The following is a 14799-nucleotide window of genomic DNA, read 5'->3' as shown; positions in this document are numbered from 1 at the left end:
AATTGAAATTAAAATATAGGGTGTAATGAGCAAGTAGGGTGAACAAAGAAAATTGTGGGGTGGCAATAGTCGCACCCTTCCAGATTTCATTTCGCCTATTTCTTCAACAGAGATGATCAACCTCTTCATATGTCCTCCTCAACCCTACAAATTTCTTTAATCCCCCAATACCCACCAGACCATGAAAAACCCAGTCTTCCTCAGGTTGAAATTTTACACTTGATGAATCACTTTACAAGTCTTTTTTTTTTTTTTGGAGAGTTAAGAAAGACGGGATGTCGGAGCGGGTGGGTACGTACGTTGGGGATGTGGATGTTGTTGGCGACGGCAAGAGGGAGGGAGATGAGTTGGGGAGAAACATCTTCAAGGGTGGATTACATTACTATAAGTAACATCTTCATTTTCATCTTGATCTTAATCTAGTCGTCAGTGAGTGTTGGATTAAGTTACTATCAATAACATCTTCATCTTAATTATCCAATATACCAATTAGCAATCAACATCAGTGGGTCAATTGGGTGATTGACCCATCATCTCTATTTGATTCTTCATTGTGTCCACACAAGATTCAAACATTCTCACAATACATGGGTACTAAATGGAGTTTTTCAGGTCTGATAGTTCTTGGGCCTGGGGTACTTCTCCAGGTCTAAGAGGGTTTGTTTTTTATTTTAACATATTTAGTTATTTGGCTTTCCTAGTAGTAGTTGTTTTAATAAGTTACTACCATTTTTTGGTAGGATGTAGTGGGCTTGGTCTCGGTGTTTGCACCTTGTGTGTCTTGTCTGCTCTAGGTACATGGCGAGTTCCTTGCATTAGCAAATGGTCGCAAACTCCTAGTGGCAGTAATATGTCTGCTCTAGGTAGGCGGCGAGTTCCTTGCTTAGTCAAATGGTCGCTGCCTCCTAGTGGTAGGGTGAAACTTAGGGTCACTGGATGTATTTTCCAGTGGCAACATGATGGGAAAGCTGTGAGTATGGACATTATGCTATGCTGTAATCGAGTTGCAGATCGAGTTATCTTTCCGTTGTGTCACCGCTGTAAAGCAAATAGAGTCGCCTGTAGAGCGCTCTTTGCTAGTTGGTGCGTATTTGAATACAATTGTTTAGTAGAGAGTCATGATATTATGTCAGGATGTTCTCTAGGTGCTTTTTGTAATCAGGGGTTTAGGCTCAATGTCCCCCCTTGTATTCGACAGTTTCATTAATCAAGGCTTGAGGGCAGCCGCACCAGCCCTTTATTCAAAAAAAAAAAAAAAAAAAAAAAAAAAAAGGAGTTTTTCAGAATAATTCTTGAACCTCCATTGCAACTTGCAAGAGGGAATCAGGTTTCCTCACCGAGAGAGTCTGGAAACGATTATCTAATTTTATGAGATATTGATGATGTTATCTCCTCTTGACAACGGTAGTTTCAAGGGGGTTGCCGGAGATAGAAAAGATGTTGAACAGTGAAAAGAAAGGAGGTGTATAGAGAACAACTAAAGGGGGCAAAACTGAAAATTATGGAGAAAAAAAATTTAATGAAGGTCTAAATACTACTTTAGGAGGTATAAATAGGATCACCATAAGAAAAAGAAAGAGCCGTAAAAAACAGATATAAGTATGATATTGTGTGCAACGTGCAACAATATAGAGATTTGACAAACCCGAACCCGAACCCGTACCCGAACGTTAAGCACCAAGTTCTTAACCAGATCAGGCCGGGTCAAAACGAATGCCCATAAGCCCGTCACATAGTATCCGTAGAACCTGAAGAGTCTGGGTTCTTCACCGACTCTTCGTCACTCCCAGCTTTACCGCCACTAACGTCCGTCACCGACTCGGCCATCTTCCCCACCGAACACGACGTTTTCAGGCCTTATTTCACTTCAACCGTTCCACTCTCTTTTCTCAAAAACGACTCCTCCAATCACCGCCTCTCAATTTCGCGGTTCTCACTCTCCGCCATGGAGGAGAACGACGAATTTGCAGTCTCGGCCGACGAAGGAAGAAGCAGAGTGTTTACGCAGCTAAAGTCGTACTGCTTCGAGCTTCTGGAGCTTGTTCAAAGCCCTAAGAAGAGCTCCTCATCAATCTCTTCTCTGCTTCAATTTCTGCGCCAGACTCCTTCTCATGCTCTCCAGCCCTTCTTCGAGTAAGCACTCATCTTTGCTTCAATTTTCGTTCTTTACTGTGCTTTAATTCCCTCATTAGCAGAAACATTACCATTTTTTTATTTAATTTTTTGTTTGGCTGGAATTAGTTGAAAGCTTCTGAAATTGTATCTTAAAAATTTGAATGTGTGTGTGTGTATAGAGGTGTTTGATGATGCTTGTTTCTGTTTTTGTATATGTAAGTTTGTGTTTATGGATAGGGTGTAAGTACATTTGCTTGTTGTACAAGTATTTAGCAGTGAGCTGAGCTTTGGTGAATGATTCGTGACTTGGATCGAGTTTGTTTCCTTAATAATTTGCAATTAAAGCTCGAATTTTTTTGTTGTTATATGGAATGTTGAATTTGGTTAGGTGTTGTAATGTTATGATAATACCATGGTGAATGTGGTGGTGCTTGATAGTGAAGAAACTAGTGATCCACACTCAAGGAAGCCAGTTATTTGTTTTTGACTTGTGTACCTCAGAGGGAAATTCGAAATGTGTATATGTGTGTCTGTAGTTGCGTAAGAATTAGTTGGCTTTACTGACTTCTTTATCTCTTTTTCAGCTATACGTTGTTTCCATTGCTACTTCTATTGGATGCATCTGTGGATTGTAGATCCCCAAAGAAGCTTGGTTCTGAAGAAAAAGTTGTGAGTGCTAATATCACAAAAGTTCCTCAAAAAGTGAGTGACAGTGTGGCTGAAGGTGTGCTTCAGTGTCTGGAGGAACTCCTCGCGAAGTGTCTCTTAGGATCTGTAGATCAGGTAATCTTATTGATTGACATATTCTTGGACATGTTCCATGTAGATTTACTAGGAAAACCTTAAATGGTTGGTGTTTTTCTTCAACGAAACAAACCAAGGTACCCACTCCTTCAAGATGGGAGATGCAGAATAGGTGGAGGAATTGATTTTTCTATGGGGGAGCTGTAGATTGTAGTGTCTTTATGGGTTTCATGGTCAACCACTGTAGGGTAGGGATATTCCTTTTAGGTTTATTGGGTGTGATCTATGATTCTTTTACAAGTGAATGAATTGCACTGGAGTTATGAATTTATTGTAATGCTTATCCCTGTTATCCTCTTGTTTGTATCATTTTCTTTTCAAATCCAGACCCTTCTTCTACTTAACAAAATGTTTTATTTCCTAAAAACTAGATTATGGTCTTTCTTGCAGTATTGGCTTATTTGATGATTCAACTAGTTTCCTCATGTGAATTGTCAATCCTAGAAAATGTGTTTTGGAATTCTTGAATAAATTTTCAAGCTGGTGTTAACAATTGAACTGTATGACATCCTTCTACAGATGGTTGTTGTGCTCAAGAAGTTGACTTATGGGGCTTTGCTTTCACCATCTGATGCCTCAGAAGAGTTTCGTGAAGGAGTTATTAAGTGTTTCAGGGCACTGCTTCTGAATTTATTTCCATGCTCTGATAAGTCCTGCACATGTAATCAAATCTTTGGTCTGCCTATGCTTTTAGAAAAGAGAGATTTCATATCTCCACCCATTCGCTCTCCAAAGTACGCTTCAGCATCAGATGAATGTTTACTTTCATTTCTACAGTCACAAGCTGCTTCTGCAGCTGTTGGACACTGGCTATCTCTTCTTCTCAAAGTATGTCAACTTCTTTCCTGTAACAACTGATTATTGAATAGCATTTAATATTGCTATGTTGTTTATTTCCTTTGTGGTTTCTGAAAAGGCTGCAGACAATGAGGCTGCACGAGGACATCTAGGCAGTGCAAAGATTCGTGTTGAAGCGTTTCTGACTCTTCGTGTGCTTGTTGCTAAGGTTGTCATGCGGTTTATTTTAGTTTTTAAATTTATTATCATTCACACACTCTTGCACATAGCTCAGATAGATTCTTTTAATTTTGCACGTATAATGAAACATTCTTTAATGCAAATTAGAATCTTGTGGTCAGTATCTTTAGGTTAGTTTTATTCATTACATTTTCTCCCTACAGGTTGGTACTGCTGACGCATTGGCCTTCTTTTTACCTGGCGTTGTTAGTCAGTTTGCCAAAGTTTTGCATGCCTCCAAAATGATGACCAGTGGAGCTGCTGGAAGTGGGGATGCAATTGATCAAGCAGTTAGAGGTTTGGCTGAGTATCTGATGATAGTTCTGCTGGATGATGCTAATTTATCCGGATGTGATATGTCAATAACTGTTACTTCTGACAAAAAGTATGAGTCTACACAATCTTTTATGGATGAGCTTCGTCAATTGCCTACTAAGGTGCATGCTCAAAGTAAAATTTTACTGGATGATTCAAGTGGTCAAATGATTACAGCTACTTCCAAATCTGAGAGGAAAACTAATTCTGGCAAGGTTGATGCATCTTTTCATGTGAATCGTACGGATGATTGGATTGAGAAAACTTCTGTTCATGTGGATAAACTTTTGGGCACAACTTTTCGACATGTAGGTTCTTTTATTTCATTTTCTACCAGTTGTACATAGGCTATTTGCATCCTGTACAGTTGGTCAATGCTTTATTCTTGTACTTCTACTTCTCTTATTCAATTAGTAAATCCTTCAATTACTTCTTAGATTTGCATTCATCCAGCAAAAAAAGTGAGACAAGGGCTCCTGGCTTCTATACGAGGACTGTTGTCAAAGTGCACTTATACGCTGAGGCAGAGTAGACAAATGTTTCTGGTAAGCTGAGAAGTGTATTTGTGTTTTTCTGTTTTTAATCTGTGGGTTCTCATTACATATCTGCCTAAGTAGATGAATTTCCATTGCATGATTTCAATACCTTTGAATTTATACTTCAACCATTGTTTCCTTCCCATAAAACCCCCTTATTTAATCACACAAGACAAGAAATATTCCCCTCTGGATAAAAATTAATCACACAAGTACTTCATCTCAAAATGAATTTGTGAGGGACTGCAATTGTTTTCCTCAACTCATTGGCCTTTTGTGAAATCATTATTGATGTTGTCTGATGTAAACATAAGTTTTTTTAGCTAATAAATAAATATGTTGGTTCAAGTATGTCTTTAGTTGTTTCTATTTTGTAACTTCTAATTTTATTTTTCTGTCTTGACCTCAGTATAGTTGAAAAATGAGCTTCATGGAATTCAACTTTTAATTTTTAGGCTCCTTTAATAATGTTGTTAGCTGATCTCTGGTTGTTTTGACATGATGATTATCACAAGAAGATTCCAACATATCATAAGAGTGGGAGTCTCTGATGAGGACCTTAAGGACCAAGTGAGGATTTTTAAATGTACGGTTAGATGACATGCTTGTTGAAATTTTAAGCTATCAACTAAAATTTAAAAAACTCATCCAATCCTTCATTTGTAGTCCTTATTTAGTCCTTCTTGTAAGGTCCTCACTAGAGAAAGCCCCACATAAGAATCCCTTGCTTGAGAAACAGGGGCTCAGCAGGAAGAGGAGCATGTCTGGCGTGAGAGTTCATTCTTGAGATTAGTTTATTTACCTAAAATTCTGTATTCGCTGTATTACTTTTGGTCAATGTTTCTTATTTTGTCCTAAATGATAGGCATAGTGCATTCTTGGTTCCTACAACCAGGAAAGATATTTCATGAAGTTCAATTTCGTATGACATCAATGGTATGTTTGACAGACGCAATATATGCATCTGGGTTCCTAATCTCTTGATGTGGTATAGTGTGAACATTGAACTTCCATTTCAGGCTAACTCTTCTTTGGCTACTACTCATGCAGGAGTGCTTATGTGTTTTGGTTATCGATGACTCTGAAGAGGTGTCTGCAGGTGCACAGGAATTTCTTGAAAATTTATTCTCATTGGTTGGAAAATATCAATTGGAACAAGATGTTGCTCAGATTTTTAGCAGGTTTGTGCTTCACTTGATACTGGACAAAATATTGCGCATAGTTGGTCCTTGACTTTTGTAAGGGAAAGTTCAACCTTCATAGACACTTTCTTATGTTACCAGGCTCATTGATAAGCTTCCAAAAGTGGTGCTTGGGAGTGAGGAATCAGTTGCACTGTCACACGCTCAGCAGTTACTTGTAATCATGTACTATTCTGGTCCTCAATTTGTGGTGGATCACATCCTTCAGTCTCCTGTATGTTTCCACTTTCTTTGTAACTTTAACATGTATATTTTGAGTCACAAATGAGGTTTAACTAGTTCATATCTCTATTACTGGCCACTTTTACATTAATATAAGATAAGACCTCTTATAAAAAGATATATACGTAGTAGAAGACCAAGATTCTCTGTCTCCCATGGACAGCATAACAAATCTTTTGTGCATGCTTGATAAAATTTCTATTTGTATTTATTATTATGTTTTTAGAAAAAACTGCATGCTTGGTAGTATAGAAATGTATTATCACTATTATGTAATTTGAAGAAAGAAGATAAATAAACTACTTAGGTCAGTCTTGGAAGAATTATTGACCGTCCATGTGACGGAAATAAGGATTCCATTATGACAGAAAATTGCCGGTCATAGCTATACTGTGTTCACAATACTGATATTTTTTTATTCTTTTTTGTTACTATGTTCTTATAGTTCTTATTGTTTCAGTTCCAAGTTTTAGTATTATTATTATTATCTTCTCTCTTTTTTTTGTTTATTTTGTTCTTGCCTATGACATTTTCTCCTTGGGGATTCCTAGGTAACAGCTACTCGTTTCTTGGACATTTTTGCTATTTGTATGAGTCAAAATTCGGTATTTGCTGGATCTCTTGATAAGCTAATTACATCGAGGCCATCCTCAGTAATATACCTAGACTCTGTTTCTGAGTTGAAAGCTGGAATTAAGCTTACCAGTGATTGCCTGATAAACATGGCTGCTACCCCTCAAAATCCAAAGATTACGGCCATCCAGGAGAAAGATACACCCTATACATCAGATAATGCCCAGAAGAATTATGAGCTTCCACACATGCCTCCTTGGTTTGTTTACATCGGGGGTCGAAAACTATACCAATCTCTTTCAGGGATTCTCAGACTTGTGGGTCTATCCTTGATGACAGGTCATTTCAAGTCTTCAAATTGAATTTTTGGGTTTTCTTTTTTTGTTTTTGTCATCTTAGTGCTCTGTACTTATGAAGTTATTTCATGTTTTGTTGCTAGATAAAAAAAATGGACAGCATTTGGCACTTGTCACTGACATTCCACTGGGTTACTTGCGAAAATTAGTTTCTGAGGTCCGCATGAAGGATTATAATGAAACAAGTTGGCACTCATGGTATAAAAGAACTGGTTCAGGACAGTTGCTACGCCAGGCAAGCACTGCTGTATGTATTCTGAACGAGATGATATTTGGTATATCAGATCAAGCCACTGAATATTTCAGAAGGAGGTTTCAGAATTCGAGAAAAAGAAGGCAAGAATTTCAGGAATCTGATGCAGAATTTGTTGGTGGCCAACCTTTCAAAACCGAATTATCCATGTTCGGTGAATCTAGGTGGAAAGTTTTACAGGATGAGGGTTTAAGGAGTCACTTGATTGATTGTATTGGTAGAATTTTACATGAGTATCTATCTCATGAAGTATGGGATCTTCCAACAGAAAATAGATCTTCGATTATACTTCATGACTATGACGCTGAGGATATTAGCATAAACTTGTTTCGTGACACAGCTATGCTACAGCAAGTATATAAAATCTGCTCCCCCCTATTGTGCATGTAATTTGGTTATGTTGCATCAACCATTTTGCGTTAGCAGATGCACATTAAACTCATGTAGCTTTCTTTTCTTGAAACAGGTTATTATTGAAGGAATAGGCATCATCAGTATCTGCCTTGGAGGTGATTTTGCCTCTAGCGGATTTCTTCATCAGTCACTTTATTTGTTGCTCGAGAATCTCATTTCTTCAAACTATCATGTTAGAAGCGCTTCTGATGCTGTATTGCATATTCTGGCTGCTACATCTGGTTATCTGACAGTGAGTCAGTGCAATACATAATCTCAAAGTTGTTATGATTTAGGGGATTTTACTTTTTTGTCTGACCTATCCATTTTAATTTTCTTTGTAGGTTGGGCATCTGGTATTGGGGAATGCAGATTATGTGATAGATTCAATATGCAGACAATTACGCCATTTGGAGATTAACCCCCATGTACCAAGTGTGCTTGCTGCAATGCTATCTTATATTGGAGTAGCTTACAAGATATTGCCTTTATTTGAGGAGCCGGTAAGCCTATGAGTCCTTGATGTTAATCGATGCTTAGGGCACTAATTTTCAATTTTCTGATGCATCTTGAAATCACATTCTTCTCCATTTAATTTAGATTTTTTGTTTTTTGTTTTTTGTTTTTAGCATGCTCATTTTAGAGAGTAATGTTCCTCATTGCTACACATAGAGGTTTCTGCAGCAAGTTATTTCAGTCCTTTCCCTTTCTGTTTCCTTCATTTTGTTTTGGTATTTGGAGAAATTGTGGTGCTAATGCTCTGGCTCTGATTGTGCAGATGCGCTCAGTTTCTCTGGAGCTTGAGATTCTTGGCAGGCATCAGCACCCTGAATTAACGATTCCCTTTTTAAAGGTAATCTTATCATTAGTTTTCATTGTGTTACTGGGAAAGCCGGAGGAAAGAAGAGGATATTAATTACATTTTAGATATTTTTTTTCCCTATCCTTGATTTGATCAAAATGATACTTTCTTGGTACATTGATATTTTTATTATTCTAATTTCATGTAAGCAGATTTCTGATATTCTGATTCATTAATCTGAGACATGAAAAGTTAGGAACTCATTGGAAAAAATTGAATAGTTTTGCACAAAGTGGGCATCTGTAATGCTATTGTAGTCTTTTTCTTTCCATTTATTTGATGCAGTGCTTTTGTTCCTGGAACCCAAATCCAGCTAGCTAAATAGGGGGTTATAAAGCCATTTGAGAATGGGTGAGATGGGAGTGTAATGAATTGGAAGATGATATTTTGGTCCAATTTCTTCAATCAAGTAAAACGTAGTATAGAAGCCACTGCATGAGCATAAGTATTACAAAATGTGTTGAGCTATAGTTATTTTTCTCCATGTATTTGTTTATTTATTCAGGCAGAAATTTTATAATGCTTATTCTATGTCCTGTAGGCTGTAGCAGAAATCGCCAAGGCATCAAAACGTGAGGCTTGTTCATTGCCAACCCATGCAGAGTCTTACATGTTGGATGTCAAGGCTAAAATATCTGATACGGAAAGGAAAGATGAGGATGACATTAATATGTCTCATGTGGAATCAGGTGAACAATTTGCTATTTGCATGTGTGCTTATTTAGAATGGAATTGAATCATTGAATTTATGTTCTTGTTTTGTGGCATTAGATTTGAGGTTTCTGATCTAACTATTTCTATTTAATGGAATTTGTTTATTTATTTATTGTTATTTTTATGTGGTTGTGAAACTTAGTGCACTAAGTTTTCAAATCAGCTAATAATTGACTGATGGGTTGAGTTATCCAACAATGAATCTTTTCTTTGACAGAATATGATGGGGCATCTATATGAAGGTTTTTGCTTTTAATTTGAACAATAATAAAATTTACATTTATTAATTTTGTATTCTTATGTTAATTTATTAAAGAGGGTGAGCTGAACCCTGCATTAGTTTTACAATAGGGGTAGCATCTGAAAGACACTAAAAGTAGACTTCTTTACTATAAGCATTGTCATTCTTGGAAATATATTTGTCTTGGCATCGGAGCCATTTTCATTTATATATGTTCTTTATATTTCAGATAAATCACAGGATGTGAGATATATCAGTTTTGAGATATATTAAACTGTATCTTGTTTAATTGATGATGTTATGCATGCAGAGAAATGGGAGAGCATTTTGTTTAAGCTGAATGATTCAAAGAGATATAGACGAACAGTTGGTGCTATTGCCAGTTCATGTATTATGGCTGCAACCCCTCTTCTGGCTTCAGAAAATCAAGCAGCTTGTTTGGTAGCCTTGGATATAGTTGAGGTAACTTTTTACTGCCTTCTTGTCATGTATCACTTTATGTAATTGAAGTGATAATGTGTATTGTGAGAGATCTTGGGCCTTTATTGTGCTGTTCTGTAACTATATATTATGCTGTCCCAAGCTCATTCTTTCTTCTAACCTATGATACGCTACTGGTGTTAATTTTGATGTTGATAAACATTTTCATACCTGCGTTCTCTCTATATATAGGATGGTGTTACATCATTGGCGAAAGTGGAAGAGGCTTATCGCCATGAGAGAGATACTAAGGAAGCAATTGAAGAAGTAATTCAGTCATATTCACTCTATCATCTTCAAGATAATTTAGATGCTGCCGATGAAGGGGCTGATGAGAACAGGTTGCTTCCAGCAATGAATAAAATATGGCCTTTCCTGGTTGTTTGTATTCGAAATAAAAATCCAGTGGTGCGTAGTTGATCTTTTCCCCTTTCTAATCTTAATTCAGTGTTTTAGTATTGGCTTTATGCGATTACTGACTAGTGTTTCCCACTACATTAATTAGTTGGAATTGATGTTTTTCTTTCTCTGAGTTCTTGACCAAGATATTTGCCGAATTGATAATATGCCTCCTTTTGTTGGATTTTAACTTGTCTGTATGTTTGGTCGCAGGCTGTTCGAAGGTGTTTATCTGTAGTAAGCAATGTAGTGCAAATTTGTGGGGGAGATTTCTTTTCACGACGTTTCCATACTGATGGCTCCCACTTCTGGAAACTTTTATCCACATCCCCATTCCATAGAAAACCCAACTTCAAAGAAGAAAGAATCCCTCTGCAACTTCCCTACAGAAGCACATCCAGTTCTTCAGAGAGTTCAATGGCTGAAACTTCTAATCTGAAAGTCCAGGTTGCGGTGCTCAACATGATCGCTGAATTGTCCCGAAACAAAAGGAGTGCTTCAGCATTGGACATTGTCCTCAAGAAGATCAGTGGTCTTGTGGTAGGGATAGGTTGCAGTGGTGTTGTTGGTCTACGTGAATCATCTGTAAATGCCCTTCAAGGTCTTGCGTCTGTTGATCCTGATCTTATATGGCTTCTTATGGCTGATGTTTACTATTCTATGAAGAAAAAGGATATACCTTCACCCCCAACACCAGATATACCAGCCATCTCCCAAATTCTACCTCCACCGTCATGTCCTAAAGAGTACCTTTATGTTCAGTATGGTGGTCAGAGTTATGGTTTTGATGTTGACTTTGCTTCTGTCGAAACTGTTTTCAACAAACTTCACTCTAGCTTTTGTTAATCTAATGTACAGTTAAAACATTCACTTTACGATAATTTATATACTAGTTATTGTTCACATCTTGTGCTCTAGCTTATTGTGGGTTGGGGAAGACCAGATCATATCGACAAATACTCTTTAAAGTATACTCTTTACCAGTGGCGGAACCAGGATCAAATTCCTGTCTAGGCTAATTAGAAGGGCACAATAATTTTTTTTTTTTTTTGGAGGTTTGGAACCCAGTGGACTGACCATCAGACATTCAGACCATGATCAAGTAATCAACATTCAACAGCTCAAGAATCAACTCAATCAAGATCCTCACTTCCTCAGGCCTCACCGCCTCAGCTAACCAGTAACCACCGGGTTCTCCCTCCCTCCCTCCCTTAGTGGTAAGAAACAGAATCGGCAAAGCCCAACTCAGAAAGATCTGGGATTTCAGATCTGGGATTTAGAGCTTCACAAATTCAAAACAGGGGAGATCGATAGGTTTAGAGCTTCATACCTTGTTTGAGTTGTTTCAATCGATTTAGGGATAACCTCCAATCCTCCATGGCTCCATCGAAAGTTCGAAACACTAGAGACAGTGAGGCAGTGAGGGACTGAGGGCGTGACCGCGTGAGGCTGTCAGCTGCTGTGGGCTACTGGGCTGGGAGCTGGGATGAGTCGATGACGCGAATCAGCTGGGATTTTGGACTTCTGGGAATACACGCGATGAGTCGATGACGCTGGACGCGAATGAATCAAACCTATAATTTTTTTTTTTTCCTTTGGGCTGGTATGGGCTGAGAGATATATGTATACTTAAGGGTTTTAAGTCCAAAAAATTGTCTAGGCTTGAGCCCATAAAGCCTTCAACGTGGTTCCGCCCCTGCTCTTTACACTAATAATACGTACGTCCTTTGAAATTTTATGCATATTTCTCTGTTTTAAAATTAAAAATGAAAATTAGAAACGATAAATCCTTTTGGGATCTGGTGGATGGGCTAGTAGGAACCATCTAACTGGAACCTCTTCAGTTTAAAAGCAAGCGCAGTTCTTCCCCCTTGGCAAGGTCTGGTTAATTATTGGTATCCAAAACTTGCATTGTTTTCTTTTTGGAGATCAGATCTGTTTATGAGAGATCGATGACTAATGAATTGATTTGAAAATACTTAGGTACCTTAGATGTTTATGGCAACCTAGCATCGTGTTCAAAAGCTTCGAGAACCTGGTTACTTGGCATTGAATCAGCAAACAAAGAACCTGGCATCGTGTTCAAAAGCTTCGAGAACCTGTGGACTCTGGCTAACTTGTATAATCATATCACGTGGAAAGATCTGGAAAGAGGGAGAAAGAAGAGAAGAAAGAATGAGAGAGAGAGATTTTTCTTTGATCTGGAAAGAGGGAGAAAAAAATATCAAAGAAAAATAAAAGAAAATAATGGATTAAAATATGAAAGGATAAAAGTATCCTTCAAAATATGCCAGCTGACAATCGCCGTAACAGAGTTAACGTCTTCAGGTACTTAAAGTTCTTAGGTACCGTTGCAATATTTTTGAAACTGGAGGTACTAAAATTTAGAATGGGCAAAACGTCAGGTACTGTATGGACGATTAGAAACCCTTGGATGTGATGGAACAAATCACAATCCTTCAATTATAACAATGATGCTAAATCATCCAACATTAGATCATAGTATATAAACGATCCAATGATTCTAATTAATTGACATATAATTCGATTCTCAATAGTATATAAATTTACATTTAACTTTACCAAAATGAGCCGGTGAGCTGTGACTTATTGGTAAGTTATAAATCTAATATTGTAAAGGTTATGAGGTGGATTCTCACTGGCATGTAAGGGTGGGTGGGCTAAGGTTTTTTTTTTTTTTTCCCTGACAATGTAACTTTCCATTCCACACTATTCCTGGTGATAGTGAGATTTGAACCCGTGACCTCCACGGTGTTTGTTAGGTTAGCTAACTAACATGCCACATGTCACCGATTTCAAATTTTAATATTGATTTTAGAACATAGATTTTAGATTTCTTTTTTTATTTTCCAAAAAAATAATAAAATAAATTGGAAACCATAACTCTGACCTTCATACTGAAAATAAAGGTACTCTTTTGGACATGAAGGTGGGGGTAGAGTTGATTTGGGAGACTGCTTGTATACATATCTGGTGTAGGAGGATGGTATATCTTTGGTCTTCATAGATAAAAATCAGCCATAAGAAGCCATATAAGATCAGGGTCAACAGATGCAAGACCTTGAAGGGCATTTACAGATGGTTCACGAACAGTTTGTTTCTTCTTTAATATTACAATGGCACATTTATATAAGGATGGCGCATTTATCATATATAATGTCCTTGATTGCCAAATGCCAAAATGACTAAACATGCACTAAACCTTCAGATTATGGAAGTAAATGGAATTATGGAACTACCATTTCCTCTATTTATATGCCGTTAACGATCTCTAGGATAAGTTCCCTGGTTTGCTCGACCTGAAGCGTATCACAATGAAATCCCTGAAATAATTAAACTTCATTTTAATGCTCGTTATCAGTTCAGTACTAGAACCTTTCAACCAAAGTATACTCCATCTATGAGACTATGACTATATATGCATTTGTACTTACTTAGCATCACCGTATAATAGATGTACTTCGGTTTTTCAGGACTTACTGTTAGAACGGATGAAACAACCATTGCTCCATTGGAGGTTATGATATTGGTATCAGTGAGTTCAAAGCCAAAGTACGTCATGGCCTCCACCAGTTTAGTGAAGCCACCTCTTTTCTTCTCAATAATCGCCTTTACCCAAAGTTTATTCCCATCAATCTGAGCCACATCAACCCCTATCTGAGCACACCAGCAACAATAGTAAACATTATTTACAAGCATAAGAATCCCCATATTCCAAGGGATCGATACAAACCATATGCAGAATCATTAGCTGGTCAAATTGTTAAATATAAACCTGAATCCCAAATTTCTTCATCTCTTCTGCAGCATCAACTTCATCTTTCCTCAGCTCTAGCGCCTCTTGCGCTGATGCTTCCATCTTGAATAGCTGCTCCTGCAAGATATTCACATTCGTCTGCAGCTCCTTAATGTAAGTGATGGAATCCTCAATAATGGTTTCTTTAGTCATCTACAACAAGGCAAGAAAAGCACATATATATAACTTAGAAATTTGCATGTGGGTGGTTTCTAGTTCAAGTGAGCTCATTAAGGGGATTGAGTACTTACATTTGTAATTATTGGGACTAATGAACGCAGTATTAGTAGCCTATCACCGAGCTTCTGCCTTCTCCTCCTCTCGGCGTGGAGGTTTTTCGATTTGAATGATGAATCGTCTTCTTGGTGTCTCCTTCGACCCCACATCCTGCCTCCTCTGCAGCCTGGTTTTTGTTGATCAGTTGTGCCTAATTCACTTAATGCAGAACCTACAAATTCCATATCATTCAGATATTGATTGCAGTAGTCCATTTTCAGCAA

The 14799-nt window shown here is 37.6% G+C and overlaps 2 protein-coding genes across 4 annotated transcripts; one reads left to right on the top strand and one right to left on the bottom strand.

The window, feature by feature from the left end:
- The first annotated feature begins 1714 nt into the window (after window positions 1-1714).
- Window positions 1715-11387, top strand: LOC112165186. Of its 3 annotated transcripts, XM_024301620.2 has the most exons (17): window positions 1715-2133; window positions 2700-2898; window positions 3439-3747; window positions 3836-3925; window positions 4101-4559; window positions 4689-4796; window positions 5838-5968; window positions 6071-6203; window positions 6763-7123; window positions 7224-7747; window positions 7860-8039; window positions 8131-8289; window positions 8565-8639; window positions 9190-9337; window positions 9914-10065; window positions 10276-10491; window positions 10696-11387. In XM_024301620.2, the coding sequence occupies exons 1-17, from the start codon at window positions 1946-1948 to the stop codon at window positions 11326-11328; spliced, it is 4065 nt and encodes a 1354-aa protein (XP_024157388.1). In that variant the 5' UTR covers window positions 1715-1945; the 3' UTR covers window positions 11329-11387. The 3 variants fall into 3 exon arrangements, with proteins under 3 accessions (XP_024157388.1, XP_040362088.1, XP_040362089.1); XM_040506154.1 differs by lacking the exon at window positions 3836-3925; XM_040506155.1 differs by lacking the exon at window positions 2700-2898 and having other exon boundaries at window positions 2025-2133.
- Window positions 11388-11569: 182 nt separating this feature from the next.
- Window positions 11570-14790, bottom strand: LOC112203383 (transcription factor DYT1). The gene is made up of 4 exons (XM_024344358.1): window positions 14551-14790; window positions 14279-14452; window positions 13984-14160; window positions 11570-11737 (listed from the first exon to the last, which is right to left on the bottom strand). Exons 1-4 carry the CDS (start codon window positions 14788-14790, stop codon window positions 11570-11572), a joined length of 759 nt encoding a protein of 252 aa, XP_024200126.1.
- Between the last annotated feature and the right edge of the window lie 9 nt (window positions 14791-14799).

This window comes from Rosa chinensis, chromosome 5 (assembly GCF_002994745.2).
Source record: "Rosa chinensis cultivar Old Blush chromosome 5, RchiOBHm-V2, whole genome shotgun sequence".
Taxonomy (NCBI): Eukaryota; Viridiplantae; Streptophyta; class Magnoliopsida; order Rosales; family Rosaceae; genus Rosa; species Rosa chinensis.
The sequence above is the reverse complement of the archived record's forward strand: the minus strand, read 5'-3'. Positions and strand labels throughout refer to the sequence as shown.